We start from the raw sequence: 15,824 nt of genomic DNA on the forward strand, positions 1-15,824 counted from the left end.
TAACCCATTTTGGGTGGGAACCCCTTTTGGTGTTTTAAACATGGTAATAATTTTGCTATTGAAAACTATCAGATCTACAAGCTTGTAGCACGCCACCGAGTGGCACGCGCGCGCTTTTTCAAAAATAGCAGATCTACAAGCTCACAGCGCGCCACCGAGTGGTGCGCTATGAGCTTGTAGGTCTGCTATTTTTGAAAAATCGTAAAAATGCGGCACAAATCTTTGTATATATATTCTTTCAGAGCAAACTGTTTTTTATTTATTTCGACGTCAGGCCTAAATGGGATATTCTAATATTCTTCCATTAGAACATTTTCCCAGGAAGTGTTGACAACATGGTCCACTGAATTCTGCAGTATAAATTCCAATTCTGGAGTGAAAGTGTACATAAATACACATTTATCATTATTATTATTGTTATTATTAAAGTCTTGCCCAATTTCCATAAAATCATTCTTTATAAAAAAAAAAGGTGTCAACCACCTCTGTGAGAATATAGGCCTATTCAGTCCTAAATCCAATTTAGTCATTATTATGCCAATCAATTCCTCCCCACATACACACGTGTGTGTTGTCCCCTACTCCAGCGTCCACTTCACTTCACTCGCTCTAAGAAGAACCAGGAAGAGACACATACACTTTCCCACCGTCCAACCACCCCACCTCCAGGGACAGAATGACGTCCACTACTCCGGCGTCCACTTCACTATAGGTCTAAGAAGCACAAAACAAAGCGCCTCTCCATTCCACCGGCCCCCAGAAACTATAGGATCAGGACGTCAACTATAGTGTGGTCAAATTTAAAAGGTCCAATGCCGCCCCCCCATGGTGAGATATCTGAGACACGACAAGCTCGAGCATAGAGGGTTATTTATTTCTTTTTCAGAGGCCTGGATGAGGAGAATTCCAATCCAATGTATTGTGCACTACACACACACACCAAACGCAACAGTTTAAATACAGTGCCTTGCCTTCAGCATATGATTTTGTTTTTGCTGCCCCACAGTGTACTGTGTGTGTACTGCAGGCTTGTCTCTAGACGACATATGCATTCTTATAAACTTCCCCAATAAGAACAAAACTACTTCACAAGACCAATGTTGGTGTGACTAAATGGATTAGCTGGAGGGGGGGAAAAAGCATAGATTAGCAACTACAATGAAACTTTGAGCAGTTGCCTTTTTTTAGTCTCAAGCCAAAGAAAGGGCCAAATGCAAGAATTAATTGATTGCATATCATTGTACAAATGTTACACAAATGGAACTGCATGAATAAAGTTGTATTACATACTTTATTGTCATTCTTATCGGTTGACCGTACCCTGAGATTTCATTTTTCGACCGCAGTCAAGGTCATGGATTTCACAATGTCCCACATCGCCATCCCCTGAGATGTATCCCATGATGAAACTTGAATGATTTGAAGATTCAGAGTGCTTTGGTTTCATTGGAACACTAGCCGTCATTGTGACTGAATGCGATAGTAGTTATTTCCAATTAATATTAAACTACAAACCCTGATCATTTAAACAAAGGCTCATCTTTTATGACACCACACAGGTGCACTCCTTTAGTCATTAGGGCAAAAAATAACAGCTTAATATTTCACAGTGTGTGATAAAAAACAAAAACGTACGCTTTTCAAGACACCATATGGAAGACTAAAATCCAGAAAGAAACTGAATTATAGGCCCACATAGACAGAGACTGGTGTTTAGAAAGAGAGCTATAGGACAACATGATCCACATACACAGTGACTGACATGTCTGGCGAGTGCAGACATGATTGTCGTCTATGTCCCGCAGCCTGTGGTCGACAGCGCCTCCGCAGCCTCTTGCAGGGCGGTGCATTTGGCCTGGAGGCCGTGGTCGCCGGAGCACTCCGCGGTTAAAGGCCAGCGTTCAACCCAGGTGTTCTTCCCCAGCATGTAATTCAACCTGACAAGAGTGAAAGCGCGAGTAAGTGTTAAGTGTGTGTGTGTGTGTGTGTGTGTGCGCGTGCAACATGCGTGAGTTCGTTCATGTGTGCGTGTGTAAATGGTAAATGAACGGTGCGTTTCACATGGCACCTTTATCCAAGGCGCTTTACATAGGTTCACCCATTCACACACACATTCATATATACACCAATGGCGGAGGAAACCATGGAAGGCCGCCGCCCCTACCTTCTCATCGGGAGCAATTAGGAGCGTCTTGCTCAAGGACATTTCGCTCTCGGGGGGGGGGGGGGGGGGGAGCCCAGGATCGAACTGGGAGCCTAATTCCGTTTGCCAAGTGACCCCTGAGCCACTGCCGCCGTGTGTGTGTGTGTGCGCGTGCGTGCGTGTAATAATTTATTTTGACATTTGTCACTGAGAAATAAACAATTTCTGTCAAGCAACGTTTCCTCCTCCAAAGTAAACCAGGGTTCAACATCCTTCTCACCTGCTGCTGGTGTCTATGTTCCACAAGTCCTCCTTGGGGCCTATGATGAGATACCGGGAGCCCTCCTGTAGACTCAGGCCTTCCCTGCAGGCTCCGTTAGACATGAAGACTCTTCTGTGGCCCGCCTCCACCCCGGCCTCCTCACCTGGAAGGGAGAGGTTAGGGAGAGAGTATAAGTCTCACGTGGCCAGACTGTTGCCTCTTTTGCCATATACAGCCTGGAGAACGCAAGCTCTTTCCATGAGTAAAGCGAGAAAGCGGATGTGACGCACATCCCCTTCACTTGGTGCAGCGGCAGAACAAGTCCTACTCAAAGCAAAACAGCGTTGAAGCTAAGGTGGCTAGATTGTTTTCTGCATTATTTCTTATTCCACTAGTTTTGTCGGTGTTGATTCGATGATAGTTTTCTGTGCTAAACTATATCCGCGCACAGATAACATGAATCTCCCGCTCGTAATAATAACTGAATTGCATTTTTATCGCGCTTTTCTATGCACTACGTGTCTACTCAAGGCGCTTTTACAACGGTTCGTTCATTCATACATTGGGAGGTGAAGCGGCGGACAGTCGACGCCAGCGTCCTCACTTCCCCACATTCACACACCGATGGTGGCGAGCTCACACACCGACCGACTCATTGGAGGCAATGTGGGGTTCAGTGTCTTGCCCAAGGACACTTCGACATGTAGGACAGGAGGAGGAGCCGGGATTCGAACCGCCGACCCACGGATCGTTGGACGACCTGCTCTACCTCCTGAGCCACAGTCGCCCTTCCAAGAGTTACTTGGCTCTTGCAGAACTGGTTCCAGACCCTAAATACGTAGCATTCTGGCGATTGTGCGATAGTTGTCTGGCTAGATGCAAGACTATAGCATAGGGAATAGAGAGAGCAGATAGGAAGCAGACAGACTGTGGAATGAGTACAAAAATAAAGCACAGGGGTCTTCAACCGGTTGCTTAATGAGGTCATGATATGGGGAAGACCCGAGGGATTATTCCAAAAATATTTAGTCTTTAGTAACTGCAATCTCGTTCTTACGTTAGGTAAACCTGACAGAGGTTGTGTGTGTGTGCGTGTGTGTGTGTGTGTGTGTGTGTGTGTGTGGCAGACTTACCCAACTTGATCAACCAAGTGATCTCCATTTCATATTTGTCGTAGTAACTCTGGTTGACGCTCAGCACTTTGACCTGATAGACTATAGAAGATTACCAGATATTAAAGACAGTACTCGTCAAGAAACTCTATGGCGGCGTGTGTGTGTGTGTCAGTGTGTGTGTGTGCGTGCCAACGTACCATGGTGTAAGGTCTTGCAGGCGAATGCTTGTATGGTTTCAGAAGTGAAGGTTTTGCTGTTGAGGACACAGCAGTCACCTATAGAAGCACAAGAACAAAATGCTCAGACAAACATCAGCAACATGCACACATGCAAAATGAAATGTTTATTGACAACTACAGTTGTCCAATACATCGTTGATTCTCCAAATGGGGTCCTTGAGAAGATGTAACTCTGAGTGTGTACAAAATACAAAATGGAATCAAATGGACCCAGCTTACCCAGGTTCCATTTGTACACGCTCAGAGTTAAAGTAACACTGAGCCACTTTTACAATATAAATTAGATCGGGGTTCCAATTTGTTTCTTAATCAAACCACTGCGATAAATGAGACCGAATCAAAGCCTTAACCCATTTTGAACGGGAACCCCTTTTGGTGGTACATTATGTTATAATTTAGCTATTGGAAAAATAGCAGATCTACAAGCTCATATAGCGCGGCACTCGACTTGTATGTCTGCTATTTTTGAAAAAAAACGTTAAAATGTGCCTCAAATCTTTCCGAAAATTGTTATTAATTTGAGCCAAACCCTGTGTGCAGCGGCAGACGTTGTCCCTGCAGATCTGAGAGAGCTCGTCCCGGTCCTCCCTGGGGTTGTACACGCGACTGCAGCGGTGGTCTGAGGAGGACAGCAGGACAGCAGGGGGCAACGTTGAGATCCGAGAGCAGAGTCTCTACAAATATCTTCTAATTCGTGTGGTGCTCAAACCGTTTTCATGTTAAGGACTCTCAGAATTATCTGTATAGCCTATTTGGTTAGACCTGTTTTTTTTTTTTCAGTTTAAAATAAAGTGGTTAAAAGCTAAGGTGACACAGATGCGTTCCAGGTCTGAATGGGTTAAGCATTCAAATTGACCCAGGTCACACAAAAAAAAGGTTAAATTTTTTATTTCATCGTCTCTGGATAATGTCAAACAATTAGTGTAAATGTAACTATAATAATACAGTTTGAATTTGAATGTACAAAGTCTATTTTACAAGCTCCTGGATTCGTTATTTGTTCGTTGTTGTTTATGCCGTTTGCTTTGATTGAATAATTGATTCAAAACTATGATTTGATTTGGGTGTGTGAAATAAAGTGTCAGTGTTGATTATCGTGTATTAATCAAATTATAGTTAACAAATATAACTACACTAAAAAGGATAAAGATGAAGGGAAAATAAGACCTTTTTATAGCACAATAATGTTTCAATAAGTTTACACATACAAACAAATGACACAATAATCAACACAAACACTTTATTGTAGAACACACCCAAATCAAGTCATAACATTACGGAGTGCATGTTCAATCAATTATACCGTCAAAGCAAACGGCATAAACATAATATTAGTAATATAATAATATTAGTTTGCCTCTTCTACAAAAATACAATATAGTTCTCGTGTATCATAATACCGTACTACTTAGTATTATTTCCCACCACGGAGTATGTAACCTCGCATCAAACTATCCAGCATAGCTACTGTACATCTAATACTACTACATCTACTGTATATCCAACCTCGGAGGACAGTCGGGACGGTCTGGTTGTTCCCCCAGAATAGGGATGTTAACCCATTCTGGGCGGGCACCCATTTTGGTGATTTTTGAAAAATAGCAGATCTACAAGCTCATAGCGCGCCACCGAGTGGCGCGCTACGAGCTTGTAGGTCTGCTATTTTTGAAAAATCGAAGAACGACTGACATTTTTTTAATCTGATCTCAGGTCAGAATGGGTTCATCAGACCAGTGTGTGTCCAGTGGAAACCTCGTATGAATCTGATCTCAGGTCAGAATAGGGATGTTAAGGTTCCAGACAAGTTGGTTAATAAACAATATTATCTGCGTATTTTTGAATGGAACTCACCCGGATTATAGTACTCATAGGCGGTGACCGAGGAGGGCTGGAGGAGGCCGACCTTGAAGTTCTGCTGCAGCCTGAAGGTCAGGATCTCTGGCTCCCTGTGAGACACCTGAGAGAGTACAGTACAGTGTACTGTCTGTAGGTCAGGGGGTTCTCGACCCTTTTTTTGGGGGGGCCGGGGACCCCCCGGGAAATGCTTTGGCAATGTCTCGGGACCCCCGCCCTGCCCCGTCCCCCTCCCGACCCCCCAATATAAATGTAGTGCTACAATAACCTTAATAATAGAGACAATACACCATGAATAAACACTGAAACCAGGGAAGGTGTATGCGTGTACTATATGTAAACTCTTCATTTCCACTTTCCAGCCATTCAGTTGCAAACAAATAAGAATAATTTGGCGACCCCCCCGAGGGGTCGCGACCCACGAGTTGAAATGAGAACCCCTGCCGTAGGTGACGGAACACTAATTTTGTTCCTACAGGGAAACTCTTTATACTATCCATTTTCTGTTGCTATGGTTGCTGTTTGATGTCATCTATGCTGCTGCATTGTCAGAATAGACAAAAATAAGTTGGACTCTTATGTACCTGTATACACAAGATGAGACAATAAAGTACAACCTTGAACCTTGCACAAGTAGGACACCTGAGAGTAGGTTATGGAACAAGTAGCATGCAGAGTACGTGGAGAAATTGTTACTGAGACGATCTCCATTTTGGAAATATACTCGAGACCATGGGGAGGGTCGGGCAAACTACATTTACACTACATTTTGCCCTCTGGGATCAACAAGGTAACCTAATAAGTGTGCATTTAATTAACATATGCACACCCAAATGTTGATGTAAGCCCTGTTTGATTAGAGAGTCATAATGTTCCATATTGGGATGTGCAGGCTGCATATGTCAATATGATGCATGTATAAAATAAAAACAACATGGACTTTTATTTCCGAGTGCACCCCTCCATGGTTGTTGAACAGTACAGAAAAATACAGCCCTATATGTGTCATCATTTTGTGTGGCGGAAATAGCCGATCTACAAGCTCATTGTGAAGTGTTGCAATGTGAAGTGTTGTGAGCTCGTAGATCTGCCATTTCCTTTATTACCTTGAAGAGGTGAATGATGAGGGAGCCTCTGTCACTCAGGTTGTCCACAACCTGGAAGTTACTGATGTAGCGATCCACTGAGTTGGTCAGCTGAGAGAGAGAGAGCGCACGCACACACGCACACACGCACACACACACACACACACACACACACACACACACATAATGTGTACACCATAAGCCACCTAGTGTCTACCATTACAGACATAAGAGGCAGTAGTAGTGTGTTCTTTTTTTCTTACCATCTCCAGGTCAGAGTTCTCCGGAGTGAATCCAGTAGGGAGACTGACGTCCAGGACCACCATTCTGACATCTCTTGGCGCCAACGCTCTGTGGCGGGGGAATACATACACCAGTCAAAAGGAACTTCAGCAGCAGGTGTTAAAAACGAAAGCTTTTCATTGTGAGGAGAACAGGTGAAAATATGACAAAACAGTAGAGAGTAGAGAGCTTGGACTGGTCCAGAGCGAGCTCTAAATGTACAGAATGCACTGGGAAATGTTTATGTCCGATTTTCACAACAGAATATAGGATTCATGTTAAATTTGGGTAAAGTTCCCCTTTAAAGCGGACTGCAAGTTTCCCTGAGCAAGATGCTAAACTTGAAACTATTCCAATTCAACTTTTCTAATTGCCAACAGTAGAAAACAGTAGATGTGGCGTTAACTGTATGACTGTACAGAAACATATGCATTAATGTATGTTTCTTCCTTTCTATAAGATGGTGTAACGTGTACAAAAACAAAACACACAGAAGAACTATTCACCTCACACGGATGGTGATCTCGTACGATTTCACCACATCTGCAGGACGTCTCTCTATAAAGATGGGATAAAAACAGCGAAACAAATTGCTTCATCGTCCAAGGTAAGGAAACCTAATTCTTCTGGCAACTTGAGTGCACATTCCCGTGTACATTGTATAATGTTCAGTGTTAAAAAAGCTGCAATAAATAACCTTTTCGTCCTATCCGAGATGCAAACGCCGGCATTTGCTAAAAAGCTAATACAGATTAATTATACATTTCTCAAAGCAGAGCAGTGTAGGCCAACTACAACCACCCACCGTTGTGTTAGTTATATAACATTGAATTAACATACTCTACCATACAAATTGGTCAAAATAAAGTTGTATTCTCTAACATAAGTTGAGGATTGCAGCTTTTGGTGTTTTAAACATTATGGTATAATTTAGCTATTGAAAAATAGCAGATCTACAAGGTCGTAGCGCGCCACAAAATGTGGCACAAATCTTTGAATATATTATTTCAGAGCGAACGTTTTTAACTCAAATCTTTGCTTCTGGAGGGTCCCTGGAACAACATATTTTCCGATGGGGGTCGGCGGCCATTTACATATAATTTTATACATTTTTGGGGGTCCTTGACATGAAAATGTTTGAGAACCACTGACACATAGAGAAACATGGGGTTTTTCAGATAACTGTCGGGATTTAGAAGACATTAATTGTAGAATCGCTCCCAGGTCAAAATGGGTTAAAGGTTTCTTACGACTGGATTCTTCAATGGCAACACTCAGTTCAAAGTTTGCACAGGTGCTATTCTCGTCCACGTCGTGCACCTGGTTGTAGTAGGTCACCACCTGTTACCAATTACCATGTTGTCAGGGAAGATAACCAATCAGTATAATCATCATGAACAAGATGTATAGATGCACAGAATCACTGAAATGATTCTGCAGTTCCATAGATGGAGTTGGAATTGTCTTTTTCTAGTGACTATATAATAAAATGTATATAATCACAATCTATGCCAAACCTGGAATAATAATTAAAAAAAGCTCATACCTCAAGTATTCCCTGTCCAATTCCTCGAGCCTCTATCTCAAGGTTTTCGCCAAGAGGCACCTATAAGTAAGAACAAGGACAAGAGGAGAACATAGATTTAAAAGGTATATTCAGTGACTTCACTTAATTCAAACATCACTTCTTTTTTGGTTTTGTTGTGATAATCCTCGCTACTATAGAGTGTGCTGACCATATAACGAGTTCCACCCTGTCCTCAGTTAACCCCTGGGGTTAATTGAGGACTAGGACTAGGTGGCAAAGCCTTCATCCAATCAGGATAGAGAGGGGCCTTTCCCGCCAATCATAATCGAGTGGGAGCGGGCCTTGGTGTGTGTGCTGTTGGCCTGTCGTGTGTCACCCCACTGTAGTGCGTGCATGTGCACATCTTGTTACCGAGGCGGACCGGTGGGTCCAAATCACTGAATGCTCCTTTAAAGCACTGTTGTTCTTCCAATAGAAAACTCAGATGAAGGAAATGTTGTTCAGACATGTCAATCAACCACTGTCAGAATCCTTGCCCCTGTTCATAAATGGTGCATTTATATAGCGCCTTTATCCAAGGCGCTTTACATAGATTGTGCATTACATTCACCCATTCATACACCGATGGCAGCGGAAACCATGCAAGGCACCAACTAGCACATCGGGAGCAATTAGGGGTTCAGTGTCTTGCTCAAGGACACTTCGACAGTAACTCTGGGGGAGCCCGGGTTTGAACTGGCAACCTTGCGGTTCCCATCCAGGCACTCTACCCCTGAGCCACCGCCGCCCCGCCCGTTCATCCATCGTAAGTCGCTCCAAATACAAGCACCCATTTTGACCTGAGATCAGATTCTAAAAATGTCTTCTACATCCGGACAGTTTTCTGAAAAAGCCATGTTTCTATGTCAGTCGTTCTTGGATTAAAAAAAAATAGCAGACCTACAAGCTCGTATGAGCTTGTAGGTCCGCTATTTTCCAATAGCTAAAGCATAACTTTCTTTGGAACACAATATTCTTTCATGTGGAACACCATGCAGTTACCTTGGAGGAACGCGCCACGTACAACGTGTGTGCATCAAAGGCATAGGTCACCTCCCTGCGTCCGGGGACCCGGACGTCCACCAACAGGCTGGTCTCCTCCTGAGACGCCTTGTTGGCCGAGTACTCTGAGAGGGCCTGGAGAACCACCATGGTGGACTGAGGGGACGGGGGACAGGGGGACAGGGAGGCAAGAGAGACATAAATAGATAGGCATGTCACATACTGCAGGGGGTTCTCAACGTTTTTGCTCCTATCACTCCCCAGGCCATCTTTGAACAAGCAGTGTTGAGACAAGCTCGGAATAATATTGTATCAGACCCCTTTGCATGTGTTGTACCGTCCCGAGAGTACGAGCTATAATGCCATCCGGTAGGAGGTACAGTATAGAACTCCACGGTGTGTGTATAATAGATTTAAACACTCCTTTGTTCCCCTGTCAATCAAAATGCTCAATGAGAGATTGCCGAATGCACTTTACTGACTCAAGAGATTCAGGGATTGCCAAAAGCACTTTTTTGACTATGTGTGCAATATCTTTTGTTTTGTGTATGTTGGGAGTTTCATGGTGTTTTTTCCTTTTCGTTATGTGAACGTGTCTGTTATTTGTATGCAGCTGTGACTCTGTCTCCACGACAAATTTCTTCCAAGCTTTTTAAATCTTAAATCTTAAAAACAAACAAAAAAAATGCAAAATCTATATGAAAAATATTTACAAAAAAATGTATTTAAAAAATACTAAAACGGTCTGTAACAAGCAAAAAAAACCAGCAAGTTTTATTGAAACTGTTCTTTTGAAACTGTGTTGCCTTATTGTAAACTTGCTTGCTGTGGTGGTGGTTATTCATGTTCATATTTATTGTTATATTGTCATGTCACTTATTGGTGTTAGTGAATCACCTGCCCATGCAGTCGTCATCAGTCACGTGATGTGACGACTGGGTTTAAAAGGGAGTTGTCACATATACTGCCGATTATCACCTGATGAAGGCCGTTCACGGCCGAAACGTTGTGTCATATTTATGGTGTTTTGAATAAAAAGCAAACACCTTGGAGCAAACCTGTGTGCGGACTCTCCTCTCTTCACTGTACTTACCTTAGTCCAGCACCAGACAGGAACTGGATGTGCGCTAGCCACCTACCTTTTTAGACAAATAAAGACAACCTTGAACCTTGAAATGCTTTGGCAATGTCTCGGGAATTTGGGGACCCACAAGCTCGTAGCTATGAGCTTGTAGATCTACTATTTTTAAATAGCTAAAGCATAACATAATGCTAACACCAAAAGGGGGTTCCCGCCACAAAATGGGTTTGACTGCGATTGTCTGCGCAAGGTGCTCTACAAAATAAACTTGACTTACTCACTACACGTAACTTACTTACTCACTAAAAGTCTCAAGTCGGAAATTCGACCTTGCGTTCTCTTGTTCTCTCCATTCTAGTGTGCGGTGGTGCCGGGTGACGTATATACCTGCGTGGGACCGAAGCTTCCTCCCAGGCCACGGTTCTCGTTGAGCCAGTTGAAGGCCGCGGCTGCCTCTTCCATGTGGCCGCTCTTGACCAGAGCCAGCAGGGCATACCCCGTGGCCTCCAGCGTGAACCAGCGGCTCTCACTGTCGGGCCAGTGGCTGTGGTCTGGAGCACAGAGAGAGGGAGGGGAGACATGAGGAGCAAGGCGGTAAGATGTGGGTGTCTGTCCGTACCAGGGGGGGGGGGGGGGGGGCAGTCAAACAGATATTTCGTGAAGCCACTAAGGAAATCGGGACTTCCTGAAAGTGCCAATGAGGTTCTCCAAGCTATAGCACAGCTATCAAATAACTGCAGAGCGTCTCAAACATGCCAGCCCTAATAAGGTTGAGGTTCTGCTTTCCATTATGTTTCACTGGTCTCATGACACATGGTTCACTGCCACACTCTATGTTGTCCGTTACTCTGGACTGGCAACGGTTGTCAAGGACAAGGCAGGAAAAGTGGGGATCTTGGATAATTACAGACCTATTGCTCCAGCCAGCGTATTTTCCAAGGTCCTCGAAAAGATTGTATTAGATAGATGAAGTTTTTTTTGTTTTTTTTTAATACCACTGACAATCAGTTTGGGCTTAAGGCTATAAACATGGGACTGACTGACTGACCTAGGCATCTATGCTCTAAATAAAAGAAGTGGTTGATAAATATAGAAGCCAGAATTCCTCTGTTATAGTTGGTTTTGGCCGTTCTTACAGCATCCTGGCATGCTAACCAGCATGCAGGTTTAGATGGGGAAGTGCATGGGGTTTCGGCTCCTTTTGCTGTAGGTAACGGGCTCTGGTAAGGGGGATTACTCTCACCAGCCCCCCATTTAATCTTTTATCTTTTCAGCTAAATACAGTAACTACAGTAACTCCCCGTTGAACCATCTAATGTACGCTGATGACTTTTGCAATATACTTTCTCCCGGTAGTGCTGGCTTTCAACAGCTGCTAATTAGTATATGCTCTGAATTAGGGGTATAGCGTTTGATATCAAACGGCAAAAAGAGCGTACTAATGATCTGCAGGACGAGAGGGGATAAAGACCTCTCCTTTCTTTAATTCCATCTATCTGAACGGAATCCATCTGCAGTAAAGCTAAGTATCTGATAACTGACCAACTGTCTGATGATAAGGATCTGTATAGGCAGTGCCATATAGGACTATATGCTCAAGCAAACATGCTGGGGAGGACATTTCACTCGTGTACACTTGAGGTAAAAGTAAATCTCTTCAGAGCATGCTGCAACTTAAGTTCACGAAAGCGAGCATTGTATAAACTGCAGGTTGCTTATAATGGTTGCATTGCGTACTGTATATTGTTGAAAGAACCAAGGTGGAGGAGTGCAAGTGAGTTATTCTGTAGTGTGGGAGTATACACTTTTCATGCCTTACCGAGAAACTTGATGCACGAATTTGTGTCGGCTCAATGAGTCTCTTAACTGTATAATGATGCAGCTGTGTTGTAACCCCAGCTTCGGTACTATAGAGCGCCGCAGTCCCGCCCCCTCTCAGAAAAACGAGTGGCCCAGGAAATGAAACCCCCAATGCATTCTCCCATCGGCACTTCTAATATAATTTATTTAAAGACGGTTACGCCGCGGACAAAGCCTATTCGGATCGTGACAAATCATGACAATGAACACAATGTCAAATCATTTATAAGACGAAAAACAAAACAAATAGTGTTGTCTCCTGACTTGCTTTTCTAATGATTTGATCGGCCCAAAACATTGTGTTCATTGTCATGATTTGTCACGATCCGAATTGGCTTTGTCCGCGGCGTAACCGTCTTTAAATAAATTATATTAGAAGTGCCGATGGGAGAATGCTTTGGGGTTTCATTTCCTGGGCCACTCGTTTTTCTGAGAGGGGGCGGGAATGCGGCGCTCTATTAGGTAATGGTAACCGTTTATTGTAAAACTCATGTTTTTATGGGTTAGGGGTGTTTTTTCTGTATGTAGTTTGTTTTTTGGAACAAATAAATGAAGATACTAAGATACATCCGACGTTTGTATATACATAAATATATGTATAGTACTTTTTCCAAAGCTGTGTGACTGTGTGCATGCGTGCATGCGTGCGTGCGTGCGTGCGTGCATACCAGTAGACGCATATCTCAGGGGCACAACGTCTAGCTGTGTAAACATAGACAGGGCGTAGGATGCGATGGCCACACTGTAAGGTCTCGTCAGCGAGGGGAGTTTTCTCTGCAGGTACTCGACGGTCTTCAGGGTGGATTCCTATAGGTGGACCGTATAGAATCATCATCATATTAATAATTACAGAATAGCATATATTGGTATAGGTTTCTACAGACAAGACATGGTTGCTTTGTAGAGAGTCGTTTGTGACAAGCCATGATTCAAGCTTCGATAGCCCTCCTTCCACACATATATGCATAATATACCGGTATACATATTTCGTCGCTTTAAACCACCTAACTCAACCTATTAACTCCATTGGACCCTCAAACTGTCCACTATAGAGCAGCTACTCTACTCCTACTCCACCCCCTCATTGACAGTAAGTAATTGACAATATATAAAGTCACGACACGTGCATAAATGCATTCATACATGAATCTGTGCGTTTCACGTGGCCAACAGTGCGTCAGCCTTCAGTACCTCCACGTTTACAGCAGGGTCTCGGCTGCACTGGATGCCGGCCTCCTTGGCCTCTGCCAGCGCTATGAGGACGAAGGCCGTCAGAGTGGTCTCTGCCTCTGTGCCTCGAAGACCGCCCTGCGGGAAACACGCACACACACCGGACAGACAGGTCTTCACAATGGGCTCCGTCATAGAGCATTAAAAGGATAGAAGCTCCGCCACCCTCCGCTATTCATGTCAGTGGATGGAAGCTGCTCAGTGGCGTTTTGAAGCACTACTTCCTTCCGCCTTTTTGGGAGCATTTCCGCATTTGGGCGCCAAACTTTAGGTGCCCAAATGCGGACGTGCAACCGAGCAGCTCAATGTTAAAGCCCAGCTGCACGGGGGTTTCCTCGTCATGAATCCACGGGGTCCGCCGTCCGCAGTCCCTCCTCTTACCGCTAGGGGCCCCGCGCTTCAACGTTGGAAAGCCTCACTGCGGCCCCTTGGGCTCTATGCATATAAACACGCCATTTTGGAAAGAGCTTGGGCCCCTTCCCCATACTTCCTTCACAGGTGTTACCGATGATACTAATGAAGGCTCTGTTCCGTTCTGGTCAAGCAGAGTCGGGGTGCTGCTATACTGTGCGTGTTGGCTCACTGGGAACACTCTGCTACGCCAGTGGGGCTCAAAGAGTCCTTGAGTGGGTTCCAAATGGCCCGTATACGGGTGTGTTTGGGCGACGACTTGTGTATGGTATTTGGCTACAATTTGGGGATCTGACGTGTGTGTGTGTGTGTGTGTGGTGTGTGTGTGTGTGTGTGTGTGTGTGTGTGTGTGTGTGTGTGTGTGTGTGTGTGTGTGTGTGTGTGGGGTGTGTGTGTGCGCCAGGCGTCTCTCACGATCATGGTGGTGCTGTAGACTGGGTTGTCCTCCTTGAAACTCCCCCCAGGCTGCTGTTTGTGTTTGAGCAGGTAGAGCAGAGCGTCGCACACCTGCCGCTCGTCCACACCGATGACGGAATAAGCCATGGAGAACACCTTCACCACGTAGGCAGTGATCCTGAAGCCGTCGGGAAAGGAATTCATGCTTTCATTATTCCATCCATGATTCACTTAGACAGTATTCATGTCATATACCGTCCATAATTGGTTATTTGCTCATTTATATATCAAGAGGGATACAACAGATTTAAAAAGTAGCTCTATCGATCTGGTATGTAAGAAAGACGAGTGAAAAAAGAGATACCGACAGGGATGCAACTGATTTTAAAAGTAGCACTAACAATCTGTTATGTAAGAAAGGTGTGTGTTTTGTGTATAGTACATGAAGTTGAAGTTTCCTTTTTAAAATAAACTACTGTACTGTACTGTATGTTAATAAGACCTATACTTCATTGTACGAGAAATAGCAGATACAGCCCATAGAGTACTGTAGACTCACAACACATTGCAGAGTGAAGTGTTCGAAGCTTGCAGATCTGCTATTTTTGAAGAATGTGAACAAAATCAACCCAATTCTTTAGAATTCTAAAACGTTTGACATTTTTCAAAGGTTTTCGAGGAATAGGGACACCACAGGGTTATTGCATTCAATCATGTCTACTGCATTTCACCTAAAATAACCTCTAAGGGGCCATGAACCAGTCGGTGTCCACAGAAAGTGTTTATTTTTTTTACCTCCCAGCACCTTTCTGCCATGTACTTCTGATGTGGAGGTACTAATTAGTAGAACTCCTCTTCCCTGCGCCGCACCTTGCGTTTCAGCACTTTCGGTTTCCAGCTTCAACTTAGGGTGACCAGATGTCCCTCTTTGCGTGGGACAGTCCCTCATTACCAATACACTTTAGCTGTCCCACAAATTGAGACCCTGTCCCACATTGTGACTGCCATTCACAAAATAATGCCCTGGCTAATAGCTGGCTTAATGTTGTAAAGCTCTCTCATTCTCTCTTTTCCTGTTTTTAAGCCCGTTAAAATAATGAGAAATATCCCCTATAGCCCAGGGGTTCTCGTCTCAACGTTTTTTGGCTCGCCACTCATCAGTGTAACGTTCCTGTTGGAAGTGTTGGACACCCACAGGTGGCAAAAAATGTATGCGAGGCGCCATGAACTCTGTGCATCTGGACATGATATGCAAAGCGCACCAACTACTCAAAAACAAACGTATACAGTGGTACTA

The 15,824-nt window shown here is 44.1% G+C and overlaps 2 protein-coding genes across 5 annotated transcripts in view; one reads left to right on the plus strand and one right to left on the minus strand.

Moving 5' to 3' along the window:
• The window catches only part of LOC308313443 (nck-associated protein 1-like), a gene marked incomplete at its 5' end in the record, with an annotated part of 100,116 nt that overhangs the window by 25,518 nt on the left and 58,774 nt on the right, over positions 1-15,824 (plus strand). The gene's annotated exons all lie outside the window — the stretch shown is intronic.
• Positions 1,021-15,824, minus strand: part of LOC308310759 (venom factor-like) — a 28,817-nt gene continuing 14,013 nt past the window's right edge. For all 4 annotated transcript variants that reach the window (XM_080757168.1, XM_080757166.1, XM_080757167.1 and 1 more), the window contains 16 exons: positions 14,546-14,705; positions 13,682-13,798; positions 13,159-13,297; positions 11,018-11,181; positions 9,550-9,705; positions 8,527-8,586; positions 8,231-8,321; positions 7,487-7,538; positions 6,962-7,049; positions 6,720-6,809; positions 5,611-5,716; positions 4,289-4,378; positions 3,718-3,795; positions 3,539-3,619; positions 2,424-2,568; positions 1,021-1,937 (listed from right to left, as the gene is read on the minus strand). In XM_080757168.1, the coding sequence (XP_080613294.1) occupies positions 1,793-1,937; positions 2,424-2,568; positions 3,539-3,619; positions 3,718-3,795; positions 4,289-4,378; positions 5,611-5,716; positions 6,720-6,809; positions 6,962-7,049; positions 7,487-7,538; positions 8,231-8,321; positions 8,527-8,586; positions 9,550-9,705; positions 11,018-11,181; positions 13,159-13,297; positions 13,682-13,798; positions 14,546-14,705 (1,762 nt within the window). In that variant the 3' untranslated portion in view covers positions 1,021-1,792. The remainder of the gene's footprint in view (positions 1,938-2,423; positions 2,569-3,538; positions 3,620-3,717; positions 3,796-4,288; positions 4,379-5,610; positions 5,717-6,719; positions 6,810-6,961; positions 7,050-7,486; positions 7,539-8,230; positions 8,322-8,526; positions 8,587-9,549; positions 9,706-11,017; positions 11,182-13,158; positions 13,298-13,681; positions 13,799-14,545; positions 14,706-15,824) is intronic.

This window comes from Protomyctophum bolini (genome assembly GCF_963924005.1).
Source record: "Protomyctophum bolini genome assembly, chromosome: 3".
Classification (NCBI taxonomy): Eukaryota; Metazoa; Chordata; class Actinopteri; order Myctophiformes; family Myctophidae; genus Protomyctophum; species Protomyctophum bolini.